The sequence below is a fragment of the Hyperolius riggenbachi genome, chromosome 3 (genome assembly GCF_040937935.1).
Source record: "Hyperolius riggenbachi isolate aHypRig1 chromosome 3, aHypRig1.pri, whole genome shotgun sequence".
Classification (NCBI taxonomy): domain Eukaryota; kingdom Metazoa; phylum Chordata; class Amphibia; order Anura; family Hyperoliidae; genus Hyperolius; species Hyperolius riggenbachi.
In genome coordinates this window covers 40889352-40906763 of record NC_090648.1, presented here as the reverse complement: position 1 = coordinate 40906763, position 17412 = coordinate 40889352, and the positions used below count along the sequence as shown (strand labels likewise).

General features: G+C 44.8%; 1 protein-coding gene and 6 non-coding genes across 7 annotated transcripts in view; all 7 read right to left on the bottom strand.

The window, feature by feature from the left end:
• Positions 1-17412, bottom strand: part of GUCY2D (guanylate cyclase 2D, retinal) — a 604889-nt gene that overhangs the window by 577336 nt on the left and 10141 nt on the right. The window contains exons 3-4 of the mRNA XM_068274020.1: positions 13682-13980; positions 10428-10779 (exon numbers count right to left, since the gene is read on the bottom strand). Coding sequence (XP_068130121.1) covers positions 10428-10779; positions 13682-13980 — 651 coding nt within the window. The remainder of the gene's footprint in view (positions 1-10427; positions 10780-13681; positions 13981-17412) is intronic.
• On the bottom strand, positions 126-197 carry TRNAW-CCA (transfer RNA tryptophan (anticodon CCA)). The gene has a single exon. It is a non-coding gene; the product is annotated as a tRNA-Trp (tRNA).
• TRNAW-CCA (transfer RNA tryptophan (anticodon CCA)) lies at positions 871-942 on the bottom strand. The gene has a single exon. It is a non-coding gene; the product is annotated as a tRNA-Trp (tRNA).
• On the bottom strand, positions 1616-1687 carry TRNAW-CCA (transfer RNA tryptophan (anticodon CCA)). The gene has a single exon. It is a non-coding gene; the product is annotated as a tRNA-Trp (tRNA).
• On the bottom strand, positions 2361-2432 carry TRNAW-CCA (transfer RNA tryptophan (anticodon CCA)). The gene has a single exon. It is a non-coding gene; the product is annotated as a tRNA-Trp (tRNA).
• Positions 3853-3924, bottom strand: TRNAW-CCA (transfer RNA tryptophan (anticodon CCA)). Its single transcript has one exon. It is a non-coding gene; the product is annotated as a tRNA-Trp (tRNA).
• On the bottom strand, positions 8910-8981 carry TRNAW-CCA (transfer RNA tryptophan (anticodon CCA)). The gene has a single exon. It is a non-coding gene; the product is annotated as a tRNA-Trp (tRNA).

The window sequence follows — 17412 nt, the reverse complement described above, 5'->3', positions numbered from 1 at the left end:
TCAGCTCCTATAAGGATAGTGAGCTAAGTGTACTTTCAATGTTTTGCCCTTTCAGAATATTACCAATTGGTTACAGCATTTCAAGGAGTCCATGTGAAGACATGGGCTTGTGTGAAAAAGCTCAATGACCCCGACGTGATTTGAACACGCAACCTTCTGATCTGGAGTCAGACGCGCTACCGTTGCGCCACGAGGTCCCTGCATTTTTTCTTATTGGAACAGTTACATCGACGGCCTAAGAGACTTTCTTTTCTTTACAATGACAAAATGGGTTTACTGCTAGTGATGTAATACTCACAGTTTTTGGAACTGTTTGATCGACGGCCTAAGAGACTTTCTTTTGTTTACAGTGACAACAATGGTTTACTGATAATCATGCTATACTCACAGAGGGTACCAGCGTTCTCTTCTCTACACAATTTGAAGCAAAAAAAAGAATACCAGAAATGCCACACAATGCTTCTATCCTCAGACACTCACTACTGTGCCCACTGCTTATTTTTCTTTGCTTTCTCTTCAAATGAGAAAGGTTAACAGCATTTTAAAAGGCAGCCACACTAAACACCTTCTTAAACACATCATGCTACATGAAAAGTGTCATGTTCAAATGAAAACATAGCCTTTATAGCCACTTCTATACAACTGCACCAGCAGCCCCAAAAGAAGGGTTGTAGAACTTTGCCCAATTGCGTAGCAAGCTAAGGGATATTTTTTATTGGTGTGAGAGAGTGGACAGTGTACTTTCTCAGCTCCTATGAGGATAGTGAGCTAAGTGTACTTTCAATGTTTTGCCCTTTCAGAATATTACCAATCGGTTACAGCATTTCAAGGAGTCCATGTGAAGACATGGGCTTGTGTGAAAAAGCTCACTGACCCCGACGTGATTTGAACACGCTACCTTCTGATCTGGAGTCAGACGCGCTACCGTTGCGCCACGAGGTCCCTGCATTCTTTTGTATTGGAACAGTTACATCGACGGCCTAAGAGACTTTCTTTTCTTTACAATGACAAAATGGGTTTACTGCTAGTAATGTTATACTGACAGTTTTTGGAACTGTTTGATCGACGACCTAAGAGACTTTCTTTTGTTTACAATGACAACAATGGTTTACTGCTAATAATGCTATACTCACAGAGGGTACCAGCGTTCTCTTCTCTACACAATTTTAAGCAAAAAAGAGAATACCAGAAATGCCACACAATGCTTCTATCCTCAGACACTCACTACTGTGCCCACTGCTTATTTTTCTTTGCTTTCTCTTCAAATGAAAAAGGTTAACAGCATTTTAAAAGGCAGCCACACTAAACACTTTCTTAAACACATCATGCTACATGAAAAGTGTCATGTTCAAATGAAAATATAGCGTTTATAGTCACTTCTATACAACTGCACCAGCAGCCCCAAAAGAAGGGTTGTAGAACTTTGCCCAATTGCGTAGCAAGCTAAGGGATATTTTTTATTGCTGTGAGAGAGTGGACAGTGTACTTTCTCAGCTCCTATGGGGATAGTGAGCTAAGTGTACTTTCAATGTTTTGCCCTTTCAGAATATTACCAATCGGTTACAGCATTTCAAGGAGTCCATGTGAAGACATGGGCTTGTGTGAAAAAGCTCACTGACCCCAACGTGATTTGAACACACAACCTTCTAAACTGGAGTCAGACGCGCTACCGTTGCGCCACGAAGTCCCTGCATTCTTTTGTATTGGAAAAGTTACATCAACGGCCTAAGAGATTTTCTTTTCTTTACAATGACTATATGGGTTTACTGCTAGTAATGTTATACTGACAGTTTTTGGAACTGTTTGATCGACGACCTAAGAGACTTTCTTTTGTTTACAATGACAACAATGGTTTACTGCTAATAATGCTATACTCACAGAGGGTACCAGCGTTCTCTTCTCTACACAATTTTAAGCAAAAAAGAGAATACCAGAAATGCCACACAATGCTTCTATCCTCAGACACTCACTACTGTGCCCACTGCTTATTTTTCTTTGCTTTCTCTTCAAATGAAAAAGGTTAACAGCATTTTAAAAGGCAGCTACACTAAACACCTTCTTAAACACATCATGCTACATGAAAAGTGTCATGTTCAAATGAAAATATAGCGTTTATAGTCACTTCTATACAACTGCACCAGCAGCCCCAAAAGAAGGGTTGTAGAACTTTGCCCAATTGCGTAGCAAGCTAAGGGATATTTTTTATTGCTGTGAGAGAGTGGACAGTGTACTTTCTCAGCTCCTATAAGGATAGTGAGCTAAGTGTACTTTCAATGTTTTGCCCTTTCAGAATATTACCAATTGGTTACAGCATTTCAAGGAGTCCATGTGAAGACATGGGCTTGTGTGAAAAAGCTCAATGACCCCGACGTGATTTGAACACGCAACCTTCTGATCTGGAGTCAGACGCGCTACCGTTGCGCCACGAGGTCCCTGCATTTTTTCTTATTGGAACAGTTACATCGACGGCCTAAGAGACTTTCTTTTCTTTACAATGACAAAATGGGTTTACTGCTAGTGATGTAATACTCACAGTTTTTGGAACTGTTTGATCGACGGCCTAAGAGACTTTCTTTTGTTTACAGTGACAACAATGGTTTACTGATAATCATGCTATACTCACAGAGGGTACCAGCGTTCTCTTCTCTACACAATTTGAAGCAAAAAAAAGAATACCAGAAATGCCACACAATGCTTCTATCCTCAGACACTCACTACTGTGCCCACTGCTTATTTTTCTTTGCTTTCTCTTCAAATGAGAAAGGTTAACAGCATTTTAAAAGGCAGCCACACTAAACACCTTCTTAAACACATCATGCTACATGAAAAGTGTCATGTTCAAATGAAAACATAGCCTTTATAGCCACTTCTATACAACTGCACCAGCAGCCCCAAAAGAAGGGTTGTAGAACTTTGCCCAATTGCGTAGCAAGCTAAGGGATATTTTTTATTGGTGTGAGAGAGTGGACAGTGTACTTTCTCAGCTCCTATGAGGATAGTGAGCTAAGTGTACTTTCAATGTTTTGCCCTTTCAGAATATTACCAATCGGTTACAGCATTTCAAGGAGTCCATGTGAAGACATGGGCTTGTGTGAAAAAGCTCACTGACCCACGACGGGATTTGAACACGCTACCTTCTATTCTGGAGTCAGACACGCTACCGTTGCGCCAAGAGGTCCCTGCATTCTTTAGTATTAGAAAAGTTACATCGACGGCCTAAGAGACTTTCTTTTCTTTACAATGACAATATGGGTTTACTGCTAGTAATGTTATACTGACAGTTTTTGGAACTGTTTGATCGACGACCTAAGAGACTTTCTTTTGTTTACAATGACAACAATGGTTTACTGCTAATAATGCTATACTCACAGAGGGTGCCAGCGTTCTCTTCTCTACACAATTTGAAGCAAAAAAGAGAATACCAGAAATGCCACACAATGCTTCTATCCTCAGACACTCACTACTGTGCCCACTGCTTATTTTTCTTTTCTTTCTCTTCAAATGAAAAAGGTTAACAGCATTTTAAAAGGCAGCCACACTAAACACCTTCTTAAACACATCAAGCTACATGAAAAGTGTCATGTTCAAATGAAAATATAGCGTTTATAGTCACTTCTATACAACTGCACCAGCAGCCCCAAAACAAGGGTTGTAGAACTTTGCCCAATTGCGTAGCAAGCTAAGGGATATTTTTTTATTGCTGTGAGAGAGTGGACAGTGTACTTTCTCAGCTCCTATGAGGATAGTGAGCAAAGTGTACTTTCAATGTTTTGTCCTTTCAGAATATTACCAATCGGTTACAGCATTTCAAGGAGTCCATGTGAAGACATGGGCTTGTGTGAAAAAGCTCACTGACCCCGACATGATTTGAACACGCAACCTTCTGATCTGGAGTCAGACGCGCTACCGTTGCGCCACGAGGTCCCTGCATTCTTTCTTATTGGAACAGTTACATCGACAGCCTAAGAGACTTTCTTTTCTTTACAATGACAAAATGGGTTTACTGCTAGTAATGTTATACTCACAGTTTTTGGAACTGTTTGATCGACGGCCTAAGAGACTTTCTTTTGTTTACAATGACAACAATGGTTTACTGCTAATAATGCTATACTCACAGAGGGTACCAGCGTTCTCTTCTCTACACAATTTTAAGCAAAAAAGAGAATACCAGAAATGCCACACAATGCTTCTATCCTCAGACACTCACTACTGTGCCCACTGCTTATTTTTCTTTTCTTTCTCTTCGAATGAAAAAGGTTAACAGCATTTTAAAAGGCAGCCACACTAAACACCTTCTTAAACACATCATGCTACAAGAAAAGTGTCATGTTCAAATGAAAATATAGCGTTTATAGTCACTTCTATACAACTGCACCAGCAGCCCCAAAAGAAGGGTTGTAGAACTTTGCCCAATTGCGTAGCAAGCTAAGGGATATTTTTTATTGCTGTGAGAGAGTGGACAGTGTACTTTCTCAGCTCCTATGAGGATAGTGAGCTAAGTGTACTTTCAATGTTTTGCCCTTTCAGAATATTACCAATCGGTTACAGCATTTCAAGGAGTCCACGTGAAGACATGGGCTTGTGTGAAAAAGCTCACTGACCCCGACGTGATTTGAACACGCAATATTCTGATCTGGAGTCAGACACGCTACCGTTGCGCCACGAGTTCCCTGCATTCTTTTGTATTGGAAAAGTTACATCGACGGCCTAAGAGACTTTCTTTTCTTTACAATGACAATATGGGTTTACTGCTAGTAATGTTATACTCACAGATTTTGGAACTGTTTGATTGACGGCCTAAGAGACTTTCTTTTGTTTACAATGACAACAATGGTTTACTGCTAATAATGCTATACTCACAGAGGGTACCAGCGTTCTCTTCTCTACACAATTTGAAGCAAAAAAGAGAATACCAGAAATGCCACACAATGCTTCTATCCTCAGACACTCACTACTGTGCCCACTGCTTATTTTTCTTTTCTTTCTCTTCAAATGAAAAAGGTTAACAGCATTTTAAAAGGCAGCCACACTAAACACCTTCTTTTTTTTTGTTTCAAAAAGTTTTATTGAACTGCAATCTAACAATGAGTACATACACATATGCATAGAATGGGGTACAAAACGGTAGGTATGTTTACTTATACGTATTGCATGCCCCATGGCCCGTTTTTTTTAAAAAAAAAAAGACAAATAAGAACATAATAAAAGAACAAAAATAAAAATAATGAAAAATGAAATATAATAACTTGAAAAAACATAAACAGGTTATTAAACATCAGAAGATTGTACAATGAAGCATGAACATTCACAGTCACTTGGTGTGGAAAGACTACCTAGCAGTGCGGATTGCCTCGCGTGGAGGCTATGTCTTATGCGAATTGGGGTGGGAGCTGGCAGCACTAGGGCAACAAATACCAGCGCCCTCCATGGGAGCCACGGATTGTACTTATAGTGCGTGGACTGAAGCCAGGTCCACCAGTCAGGGAGGTGGACTATTGAAAATTGAGGAGGCCGTGGGTACCTATGGTACTAGGTCTCAAACGTTGGGAGGGGGTCAAAGCTGACACCCCTTCTCTGTGGATGGCCCTGTCAAGTGCCTGTATCTTGCATAGGGCATGGGGGAGAGGTGAGAGAAGAAGGTAAGAGAGAAATAGGTGGGTGGGGAGAAAAAGAAGAGAGGGAAGTGTTAGGGGAAGGGAGAGAGAGAAAGAAGAACAGAGTAGGGGAGGGGGTCCGCCCCGGCGCCGCCCGAAGTTAGGGAAGATTAGAGTGTAGTTCAATTGTTTGTTTATACATTTAGTTAAGCGGTTGGTTCTTCCTTTAGGTTAAATTAGATTAGGTTAGGTTAGATTAGGTTAGGTTAGGTTAGGACCCCCTGTAGCTATTACACAGAAGCCGAGTGGGGAGGGCTATGGTGCCATCAAACTGTTGTGAGGGATTGGGGGAGGTCTTGGTGGTATTGGTTGATATATGGGAGCCAGATTTTCTCAAAACGAGGAAGGGAATCATCTAGTATGGCCTTCATTTTGTCGAAGCAGAGGGCGTTGCTTAAATTATTTCGAAATTTGGTTATGGATAAGGTGGAGGATCTCCATGCCCCCGCAATGACTCTCTTCCCTGCTAAGCATATGTGTGAGAGCAGTTTGTATTGTGAGTTAGTTATATCTGGAGGGCGCAGTCCCAAAAGTGCAACCTCGGGGGCCTTGGGGACCCGGACTGTGATAGTGGAGTATATAACCTGATAAATTCTGATCCAGAATCTCCGGGCCCTCGGGCAAAACCACCACACATGCGAGAGGGTCCCCCTCTGGCCGCAACCACGAAAGCACAGACCAGTACACTTAGTATCAAACTTTGCCATGCGGTCTGGGGTGAGGTACCATCTTAGGAGTACTTTATATTGGGTCTCCACGAGGGAGGCGCTTATGGAACATTGCGGGGTGAGTGACCAGATATTGGATAGGTCCTCCTTTTCAAAGGTGGAGTTAAGGTCAAGTTCCCATTTTGTTACATAAGAGGGTTTAGGGAGGCCAGAGGGGGACACGATACACCTGTATAGAAGGGAGACCAGGCCCGGAGATCCCGGATCAGTGGCACATATGTGCTCAATACGTGTGCGGGTCTGGAGGGAGCCATGTCCTCTGACAACCTGAGCAAGAAAATGAGAAATTTGCAGGTAGCGGAAGTTCTCCTTTATAGGTAGCTGGTGTTTCTCTGCAAGGTGAGCAAAAGGTCTAACTGATGTGTCGGTGACTAAGTCGTACAGGAGCGTGAGGTGTTTAGAACGCCACCAGTGGAAGGCTGTTGGGTTTTCTAGGCCCGGTTTAAAATCCGGGTGTCCTAAGAAGGAAGTGAGAGGGAGGTGTGGGGATATTAGGTTACCTTTAAATTTGACTGTGTCCCAAATTTTAAGTGAGTGCAAGATAATCGGGTTTTTGATGATTTTCCGTCGAGCGGGAGACAACCAGAGTAGATTTCTGAGGGAGATAGGGGAGCATAAGGATTGCTCTATTTTGACCCACATTGGGGGACATGATGACTCATGCCACATAGTAAGTTGCGAAATCTGTGCGGCTCTGTAGTAGGCGATAATGTTTGGAGCCCCCATGCCACCGTCTTCTTTTAAGCGAGTTAATGTGCTCCTAGGGACCCTTGGTTTGGTTTTTCCCCATATAAATGAGAATATGGAAGATTGTAAGCGCTTAAGAGTTGGAATGGGGATGTTTACAGGCAGTACTCGAAAGGCATAGAGCAGCCTAGGCAAAATCACCATTTTGGTTGCGGCAATGCGCCCGATCCAAGAAATGCTGTAGCGCTTCCAACATTCCATAGTCTGGAGAACACTTTTAATCAGGCCTGGGTAGTTTGCCTGATAAATAGAATGATATGAGTGCGTGATAAAAACGCCCAAGTATTTAAGCTTAGTAGGCTCCCATTTGAATTCAAATGAGGATTTTATGGCCTCGAGTTCCGTGGCGGGGAGGGAAATATTGAGGGCTTTTGATTTGAGGCTATTAATTTGGAGACCTGAGATATCCTCGAAAAGTAAAAGAACATCAGCAAGTTCCGAGAGGGAGTCATGAGCCTTCGTGAGAGTCAGGACTACGTCATCAGCATACATACAGAGCTTATGTTGGTGTCCAGCCAGGGAGACCCCCTCAATGCCCTCGTGTTTATTGATTAGTATAGCAAGGGGCTCTATAGCGAGCGCAAATAAAAGAGGGGATAGGGGGCATCCCTGCCTGGTGCCCCTGCGGACAGGGAAGGCGTCCGACCTGTAGCCAGAGTATTGTATGAATGCCTGCGGGGAGTGGTAGAGCGCCCGGACCCAACATAGAAAATTCGGTCCAAAACCCCAATGGGAGAGCAGGAGAAACAGATACTCCCACGACACCGTGTCAAACGCCTTTTGAATATCTAAGGACAACAGCATCATGGGAGCACCCGTCCCCCCCGCCGAAGATATGATCTGTAGCAAGCGTCTGACATTGTCTCCCGCCTGACGGCGTGGCATGAAGCCCACCTGGTCCAGTCCGACAAGTGAGCAAATGCCTTCATTGAGCCGATTGGCTAGGATCTTTGCCAAGATCTTGATGTCTACGTTGAGTAGTGAGATGGGTCGGAAACTGGACCAGGCGGTTTGATCTGTTCCAGGCTTGGGAATCATGCTGATGGCAGCAGTAAGGGAATCTAAACCAGGTTTTACCCCTTGTAACAAGCAGTTAAAGGCTTTTAGCAGATATGGAGAGAGAATGTGCGAGAATTTTTTGTAATAGCAGGAGGGGAACCCGTCGGGGCCGGGAGCCTTTTTAATTTTAAGAGTTTGAATCGCTTGCACGATTTCCTCGTTGGTTATAGGCCTTTCAAGGTTGAGTTTAAATTGATCGGCAAGAGGGGGAAGAGGGCAGGTGTCTAATGTGTTCTTGAGGAGTGTATGGTTAATGCTGGTTGGAGTCTGATAGATTTTGGAGAGTCCCTTCTGAAAGATTTGTACAATTTTATTGGGGTTGCTAGTAAGGGTTGTGTTGTCTAACCGGAGTTTTAGTGCCTTAAAGTTCGGATCAGTGTGCCTCAGCCTACGCGCAAGCATCGTGGACTAAACACCTTCTTAAACACATCATGCTACATGAAAAGTGTCATGTTCAAATGAAAATATAGCGTTTATAGTCACTTCCGTACAACTGCACCAGCAGCCCCAAAAGCAGGGTGGTAGAACTTTGCCCAATTGCGTAGCAAGCTAAGGGATATTTTTTATTGCTGTAAGAGAGTGGACAGTGTACTTTCTCAGCTCCTATGAGGATAGTGAGCTAAGTGTACTTTCAATGTTTTGCCCTTTCAGAATATTACCAATTGGTTACAGCATTTCAAGGAGTCCATGTGAAGACATGGGCTTGTGTGAAAAAGCTCACTGACCCCGACGTGATTTGAACACGCAACCTTCTGATCTGGAGTCAGACGCGCTACCGTTGCGCCACGAGGTCCCTGCTTTCTTTAGTTTTGGAAAAGTTTGATCAGCGGCCTAAGAGACTTTCTTTTCTTTACAATGACAATATGGGTTTACTGCTAGTAATGTTATACTCACAGTTTTTGGAACTGTTTGATCGACGGCCTAAAAGACTTTCTTTTGTTTACAATGAAAACAATGGTTTACTGCTAATAATGCTATACTCACAGAGGGTACCAGCGTTCTCTTCTCTACACAATTTGAAGCAAAAAGAGAATTCCAGAAATGCCACACAATGCTTCTATCCTCAGACATTCACTACTGTGCCCACTGCTTATTTTTCTTTGCGTTCTCTTCAAATGAAAGAGTTTAACAGCATTTATAAAAGCCAGACACACTAAACACCTTCTCAAACACATCATGCTACATCTTTTATACTAGCAGTGGTTTGCTAGTAAGGGTATGCATGTGTGATGTCACACGCCCGCCCTTATCAGGAAACCACGTGGGGCACGCGTATATGCGGAAGAGGATTCCCGGAAGCCTGCGGGGGACAAGTGGGGGTTGTGGACAGGTAATGTATACACTTTACACGGGGCACAGGGGGACATTACATTACACAGAGGCGAGGCGGCGGATGGTTTTATCAATCGTCGGGAAATTGCACGCTGTTCCCGCCGCCCACCCGGCCAACCAACTTCGGCCCAACATTTTGCAGGATGCGCGATCGACAATGCGACCAATTTTTATCCCAAAATGTTGGTCGGGCATGCACTTGGCAGCAACGATTTTTATCCAATTCGATTATAATAATCGAATTGGATGTTAGATCGGCCGCCAAGTCGCATGATGTATGGCCAACCTTTAGTGACATTCCCATTTGTCCTAATTTACCCAGTGGTAAGTGACACTTTCTTGATAAAGAACACACAGGAGTGAAAGTCCTGGCCATAACAATTAACAAGAAAAGGACAGGGGGAGAGATACTGGACTGCAGAGCTTACTAAGGAGGGAGAGTGGAAAATTGCTGCACTTGTGGGCCTGTAGGAATTATCGGCTGCTCTTAAGGGACAGGAGGGGTTGATGACTGCAAAACTTTATGCAGTGCAGTCATTAATCCCTCATGGTCTCTAAAGTCTTCCATTAGCTTTGCTGGGTAGACTTATACTTGAATCAATAAAAAATTCCAGCTGAAGAGGATCAAATTTTGGGGTCGCAGTGGCGTAGTAATCACCCCTGCAAGGGATGCAGGTGCAGGGGGGCCTGGAGAGGGGAGAAGCCCAGAGAGGCACCGGGACTCTGGGGGTCCACCACCTGTCCGTATGCTTTAACGAAGGAGGGGGTCAAAGTTTTGCAAGGGGGCCCAGTGATTTCTAATAACGCCCCTGCGGGGTCGATTTAGACATGAGGTCAACTTATATTTGATAAATATTATAGGGTATTATAGTCTCACTAAGCATTCCCAACAAACCCACACACGTACCTCCAATGCAGATTGAGCTCCGGTCAAACCAGCAGTCAGAGTCTGTGCCTGGGTGATGGTTGTAGGGGAAATGGATTTTCCTCAGATAGTAGAGGTTTTTCTTGATCGGACTAATAGTGTACACAGGGCTCAGTATCCTGCTTTCCCCATTGGTATCCAGGATGACATAGGGCGTTTCTGATTCTCCATCCGCATCCAAGCTGAGCGGGTATCCAAAGGCATCCACCTGCAGGCTCTGACCATGTCGCTCCAAGGCAGCCGCCGTCACTTTCTGCCCCGCCCGGTATATCCTCTCAATGACTCTGGCCATGAGGTAGATGGAATTGTAAATGGTTCCAAAAAGTGGCGACACCTAAAGATGCATACATAATAGCAAATTAGGAGAATCCAGAGGTTTTCCTTTCCTAAGGTAAGTAGAACCCATTTGTAGTGCTTCTTTGGTCAGTGTAGAAGTGTGAAACAGCCATGGGTAGGGGGGCCAAATACTCCCTTCCTCACCACGGCTTCCCTCTCTGTGCCCCCTCTCTAGCACAGCTTCAGCAGTGGCAAGTGCTCAGGCAACTCACCTCTTCTGGGCTCCGGTCTTCATACAATAGAGCTCAGCCCCCTTCTACACCGTGCCCCCTCCTACCTGACTACCTATACTGGGGGCAGCTATACTAGACTACCTATACTGCAAGCACCTGCCCCTGGCTACCTATATTGGAGTCACCTATGCCTGAATACCTATACTGGGGACACCTATGCATGAATATCTATAATGGAGGCACCTATGCCTGGCTACCCATAGTGGTGGCACTTATACCTGGCTACCTACAGTGTGGGCACCTATACCTGGCTACCTATACTGGAGGCACGTATGCCTGGCTACCTATACTGTGGGCACCAATGCCTCGCTATCTATACTGTGGGCACCTATGCCTGGCTACCTATACTGGGGGCACCTATGCCTGGCTTCATATACTGGGGGCACCTATGCCTGGCTACCTATACTGGGGGCACCTATGCCTGGCTTCATATACTGGGGGCACCTATGCCTGGCTACCTATACTGGGGGCACCTATGCCTGGCTACCTATACTGGGGGCACCTATGCCTGGCTACCTATACTGGGGGCACCTATGCCTGGCTACCTATACTGAGGAGGCCTATGCCTGGCTACCTATACTGGGGGCACCTATGCCTGGCTACCTATACTGGAGGCCTGTATGCCTGGCTACCTACCGTGTGGGCACCTATGCCTGGCTACCTATACTGTGGGCACCTATCCCTGGCTACCTATACTGGGGGCACCTATGCCTGGCTACCTATCCTGGAGGCACGTATGCCTGGCTACCTACAGTGTGGGCACCTATGCCTGGCTACCTATACTGTGGGCACCAATGCCTGGCTACCTATACTGTGGGCACCTATGCCTGGCTACCTATACTGGGGGCACCTATGCCTGGCTACCTATACTGAGGAGGCCTATGCCTGGCTACCTATACTGGGGCTATATCTGTCCACCAATACTGGAGGGAGCTTATACTAAGGGGACACCTGACTATCTATACTGAGGGGCCACATCTGGCTACGTAATACTGGGGGCTACGTCTAGCTAACTCTTACTGTGGGCTACAAACACAAATAGCATTCTTGAGCCTGTGGGGGGCAATGACACCACCGCCCTGCGAACAATTTAGCCTAGAAACTGCCTTGCCTCTTGATCCCAATGAGGCTTCCACCGTCCTCCTGAGCAGCACCGATTCAGGGCTGGCTCCCTCGATCAGCAGCAGACAGCAATATATACCTATGTGCGCTAGTGCAGACTCAGTATAAGCTTCACCTTGGGCTAAGGCAGAAATAGCCAGGCCTGATCAGGTCTGCTCTACTGCACAGGTGCAGGCCTCTCGTACCTGCACAGTAGAGTGGACCCAATCAGGCTTGGCTATTTCCACCGGAGCCTGAGGGGAAACTGGTACTGTGTCTGCACCGGATCTCAGAGTTCAATATCGTTGCTCGCTGCAGCCGTTTCTGCGCCTGCGTGCAGCTTGTCTGTGGATTTTCGGGGGATCCAGTGCTGGATTGGGGATGCACAGGAGAACAGGGGAGGCCTCATTGCACTCCAGAGGCTTCCCCCTCCCGAGATAGGTGCCGCCCAGGGGCAGTTTTTTCTTTACAGGTTCACTTTGAATTATAATTCACTTTGTTTTTATACTCAGGAGAAACCCTCCTCTGAATCCACCTTGTACTAGCTATTCAATTATTCAAAGAGAAGCAGAGCATTCCAGGAGCAACCAATCCATTGTAAAACTTTAAACTTTTAATATACTTCTTAGTAAAAGGACCACATTGGTAATGATGCAAAAAATTATGTGCTAACTCTAATCTAAAAATTTGAGAGTGAATTTAAAACAGTGAAGGCTGCTAGCCAATAGTATACTTACATTTAAGTTTGCACAGTGGGAGACATGGCAGCGCTTTCAAACAACCTCATACCTGAATGATTTAACTGCAATGGTGAGCAGAGCTCCAGAAACTGGACTAAATTACACACAATTGTTTTTGTATTTGCTTTTTGTATGAAAAATCTTTTTAGCCGTTTATTACCAATGTGGTCCTTTTACTAAGAAGTATATTAAAAGTTTAAAGTTTTACAATGGATTGGTTGCTCCTGGAATGCTCTGCTTCTCTTTGAATAATTGAATGAAATTTCCTATTGATTCTGGATGTTGCACCATCTGACTTGTATATGGTCCACGGCTGTTTTTCATATTTGAGTGCACTCGCCACAACATATCTTCTTTACAACTTGTACTAGCTATGATGTGCGCTGGGCAAAATTGACATGGATCTCCCCTGGCACCTTCCCATCTAGTGCCATTAGGGAGGCTCTTTGCTTCTGACAAGCCCCCACGCCAGCTACCACCCCCCAACCCCCTTCCCCCACGGTCACCCCCCCCCCCAACTGAATTGTGGGCCACTGCGCAGCTTTCAGCAGCAGAGTAACTCACCTGTCTGGCCTGCATGCTCCTCTGTCAGTCTGCCTGCTGCCGTCTTCAACCTCGAAGGGTCACCTCTTCTCAGTTTCCCATCGGGCTGACGGAGGAGCATGCCGCCAGACAGGTGAGTCGAGAACTCTGCAGGAACCCAAGGTACCACAATTCAGTTGTTGAAGAACTGGGAGGGCCCAGCAGTCTGCATTTGCCCAGTTTGCCCCTATGGAAGCACCGGCTCTGCTTGTATTTTTTATAGAGAAAAGATAGATGATGTTACCTCCACCGGGTCAAGGTCTTGTGGAACTATTTTATTGACCTTTGCATCTTGGAAGTTTTCATTGAAGTTTCCATACTGAGAGGTGACGGTGATGGTGAGCACGGCGTCGTAGGCCTGGCGAAGCTTGGAGTTGTTGGTAAAGACGGAGAATGGACGGTCGTATGGAAGACTGTACTGAAGGGTGTCATAAGGGATGAAGACCGTGGAACCATCTGTCATACGAAGGTCATGGGCTGTTTCCAGGAGTTGACGTTGTTCTTCACCACCGATCAAGACTGAGTGCATGCACATCACCACCACTGCAAAACGGGGAGAAAATCGGGCAAACACAATGACTATTTGACACACACAAAAAAACCAGTTTAAAATGGACCAAATGGTGGATTAACTGAAAAGTTTTGCAACTTCCCATTTTTTAAAGTGTACCCGAGGCGGCGCAGGAGGGGGTAGATGTGACACAGCGGCTTGTTCTCTGGTCCATGACATGATGCCGAACGACCATTCATTGTGGGCACTGTGAATGGTGAATGGGAACACTTGTTCCTCTCCCCTGATGGGGGGAGGGGATTCAGCGGGTGTGCGCATGTGCTACTGTAAATGTCGAGATATGTCTATCTAAACCCCTGGTGCTGAAAGGACCTCTGTCGTGAAAATCTTAAAATTTAAAATGTTTGTAAACATATACAGTTAAGAAGTATGTTTCTTCCGGAGTAAAATGAGTCATAAATTACTTTTCTACTATGTTGCTGTCACTTAGAGAAGGTAGTAGAAATCTGACAGAACTGACAGGTTTTTGACTAGCCCATCTCCTTATGGGGGTTCACAGGGATTTCTTTATTTTCAAAATGCACTTAGTGAATGGCAGTTGCTCCGTCTAAATGCCCAAAAAGTGTAAGGTGAGCAGAAAGGCTGGCCAGCATCTTTGTATAAATCTTTTTCAGGGAGTGTCAGGGAGAATCCCCTAGGGAGAGATAAATTGGCCCAAAACCTGTCGGTTATGTCAGATTTCTACTTCTTACTGTAAGTGACAGCAACATAGGAGAGAAGTAATTTATGGCTCATTTTACTCAGATAGAAACGTACTTCTTATTTGCAGGGATGCTCAGATAGACCCCGAATGCGAATTTTACCTGAAAATTCGGGCGATTTTTAAGGTTTCCCGAATGCGAACCCGAACCCGAAGATTTCAAAATGCTCCGAATCCGAATGCGAATTTTCCTGAATGTGCGCACTCCAATTCGGCCAGATGGCCGAATGGGTTAAATTTCTAATTCGGAATTTGGGGATGACGTTATTAGGCCAATAAAATGTCCTCCAGCCGAGGACCTGGCAAGTGGCAACCAATCAGAGGAGGGGAACTTGGCCCTCCCCTGTATAAGGCGACGGCCATCTTGCAGAGCCACGCACTTGTGTGACTGCGCCACACGTCGCTCCTGCTGTATTTATACCCCCTCCTCCCAGAGGGAGGAGGGTCTCATCTGTCAGGGACTTGTAGAATTTCAAAAGCCAGCTTATATACCTTGACCAGGAATTGAACCCAGATCTGAGTGCTTGGTAGATAGCTCTCTTAACCGCTATACCACCACCAACACTACATGCTGAAAGCAGCCTAGCATGTACCATTATGATATATCCTAGAGAAAAATGAGCTTGCTTAAAGATTTGTAGGCTTTCAAAAGCCAGCTTACATACCTTGGCCAGGAATTGAAGCCAGGTCTGAGTGCGTGGTAGATAGCTCTCTTAACCGCTATACCACCACCAACACTACATGCTGAAGCCAGCCTAGCATGTACCATTGTGATATATCCTAGAGAAAAATGAGCTTGCTTAAGGATGTGTAGTATGTCAAAAGCCAACTCACATTGGCCAGGAATAGAACACAATCTCTGTGGCACAATTGGTTAGTGTGTTTGGCTGTTAACTAAAAGGTTGGTGGTTCAACCCCACCCAGGCATGGCCTTGCCTTTTGTGTTCAACAGTTGTCTGAATAGAACCCCGGGTAGCCATGTAGATTCATCTCTCTCTCTCTCTCTAGTAGGGATGGTCACCGCTTTCCGTGGAATTGTATTTTCCATAATTTTGGGCGGAAATTGGTCATTCCATTCTGTTTGGTCGGAACGGAATTGCTTTTTCAATCCGGCAGAATTCTGAAATTGCCTGTGAAATTCTGCTGGTATCCATTGATGCCATTGAAGTGAATTTTCAGCTTAAAACCATCAAGTCTTAGAGAGAGAGAGAGAAAGAAAGCTCATTTTTCTCTTGGGTATATCACAATGGTACATGCTAGGCTGGCTTCAGCATGTAGTGTTGGTGGTGGTATAGCGGGTAAGCGAGCTATCTACCATGCACTTAGACCTAGGTTCAATTCCCAGCCAAGGTATGTTTAAGCTGGCTTTTCAAAGCCTACAAATCTTTAAGCAAGCTCATTTTTCTCTAGGATATATCATAATGGCACATGCTAGGCTGCCTTCAGCATGTAGTGTTGGTGGTGGTATTGCGGTTAAGAGAGCTATCTACCAAGCACTCAGACCTGGGTTCAATTCCTGGCCAAGGTATATAAGCTGGCTTTTGAAATTCTACACGTCCCTGGAAGATGAGACCCTCCTCCCGGAGGAGCGAGGGAGTTGAGGGATACACTGCCTGATGTTGTAAAGCAGTGTAGGCCTGACATTGAATGAGATTTGTGGGTCCACACAATACATTGCCTGCTGTCAATGCCATATGTCACTTTTTTGTTTTGTTTTTTAAATTACACCTATTTCAATGTGATTTCCCTTAAAAACAAAAACGCATCCGAATTTCCGAACACAAATTTTTTACCGAATTTTGAAACCGACACACGAACCGAATCCGAACCGAATTTCGCAGTCGAAGGCGAATTTGAATCCGAATGTCATGCGGACCCGAATTCAAATGTACCCGAACCGAATTTTGGTACATCTGAGCATGCCTGCTTATTTGTATGTGTTTGTATGATTTTCGCAGCAGTTCCTCTTGAAGTGAAGTCCACAGGGGCATAGCAGATACACAGTACAGCAGTGCTGTGCCGGGTAAAATGCATTACACAGAACTCTCCCCAAAAAAAGCGTGTGTGCAGGAGGCGGTTGTGATTTTTTTTTTTGCCCCCACCCACCATACACAAATAATCTTGGTTGATCTTTTTTGTTGGGGGAAGGGAGGCGCTAAGCCGGTTAGTGTGCCTTATCTGAGGTTAGTGTACCTTATCTGAGTTAGTGTGCCTTATCTGAGTTAGTGTGCCTTATCTGAGGTTAGTGTGCCTTATCTGAGGTTAGTGTGCCTTTTCTGAGGTTAGTGTGCCTTATCTGAGTTAGTGTGCCTTATCTGAGGTTAGTGTGCCTTATCTGAGTTAGTGTGCCTTATCTGAGGTTAGTGTGCCTTATCTGAGTTAGTGTGCCTTATCTGAGGTTAGTGTGCCTTATCTGAGGTTAGTGTGCCTTATCTGTGTGCCTTATCTGAGGTTAGTGTGCCTTATCTGAGTTAGTGTGCCTTATCTGAGTTATTCTTTTTCATCCAATCTTACCATTTCTATGTAGTATAAGGAAACTGCCTAAATTATCCTTTCAGTATATTCACTTAATTTACCCTTATACTGCATAGAAATGGTAAGATTGGATGAAAAAATTGTACCGTGTATGGCCACCATAATGTGGATCAGGCTTAATCGTATGAAATTATCTACCTCACCATCGGTAGTACCAGTAAAACTGCCA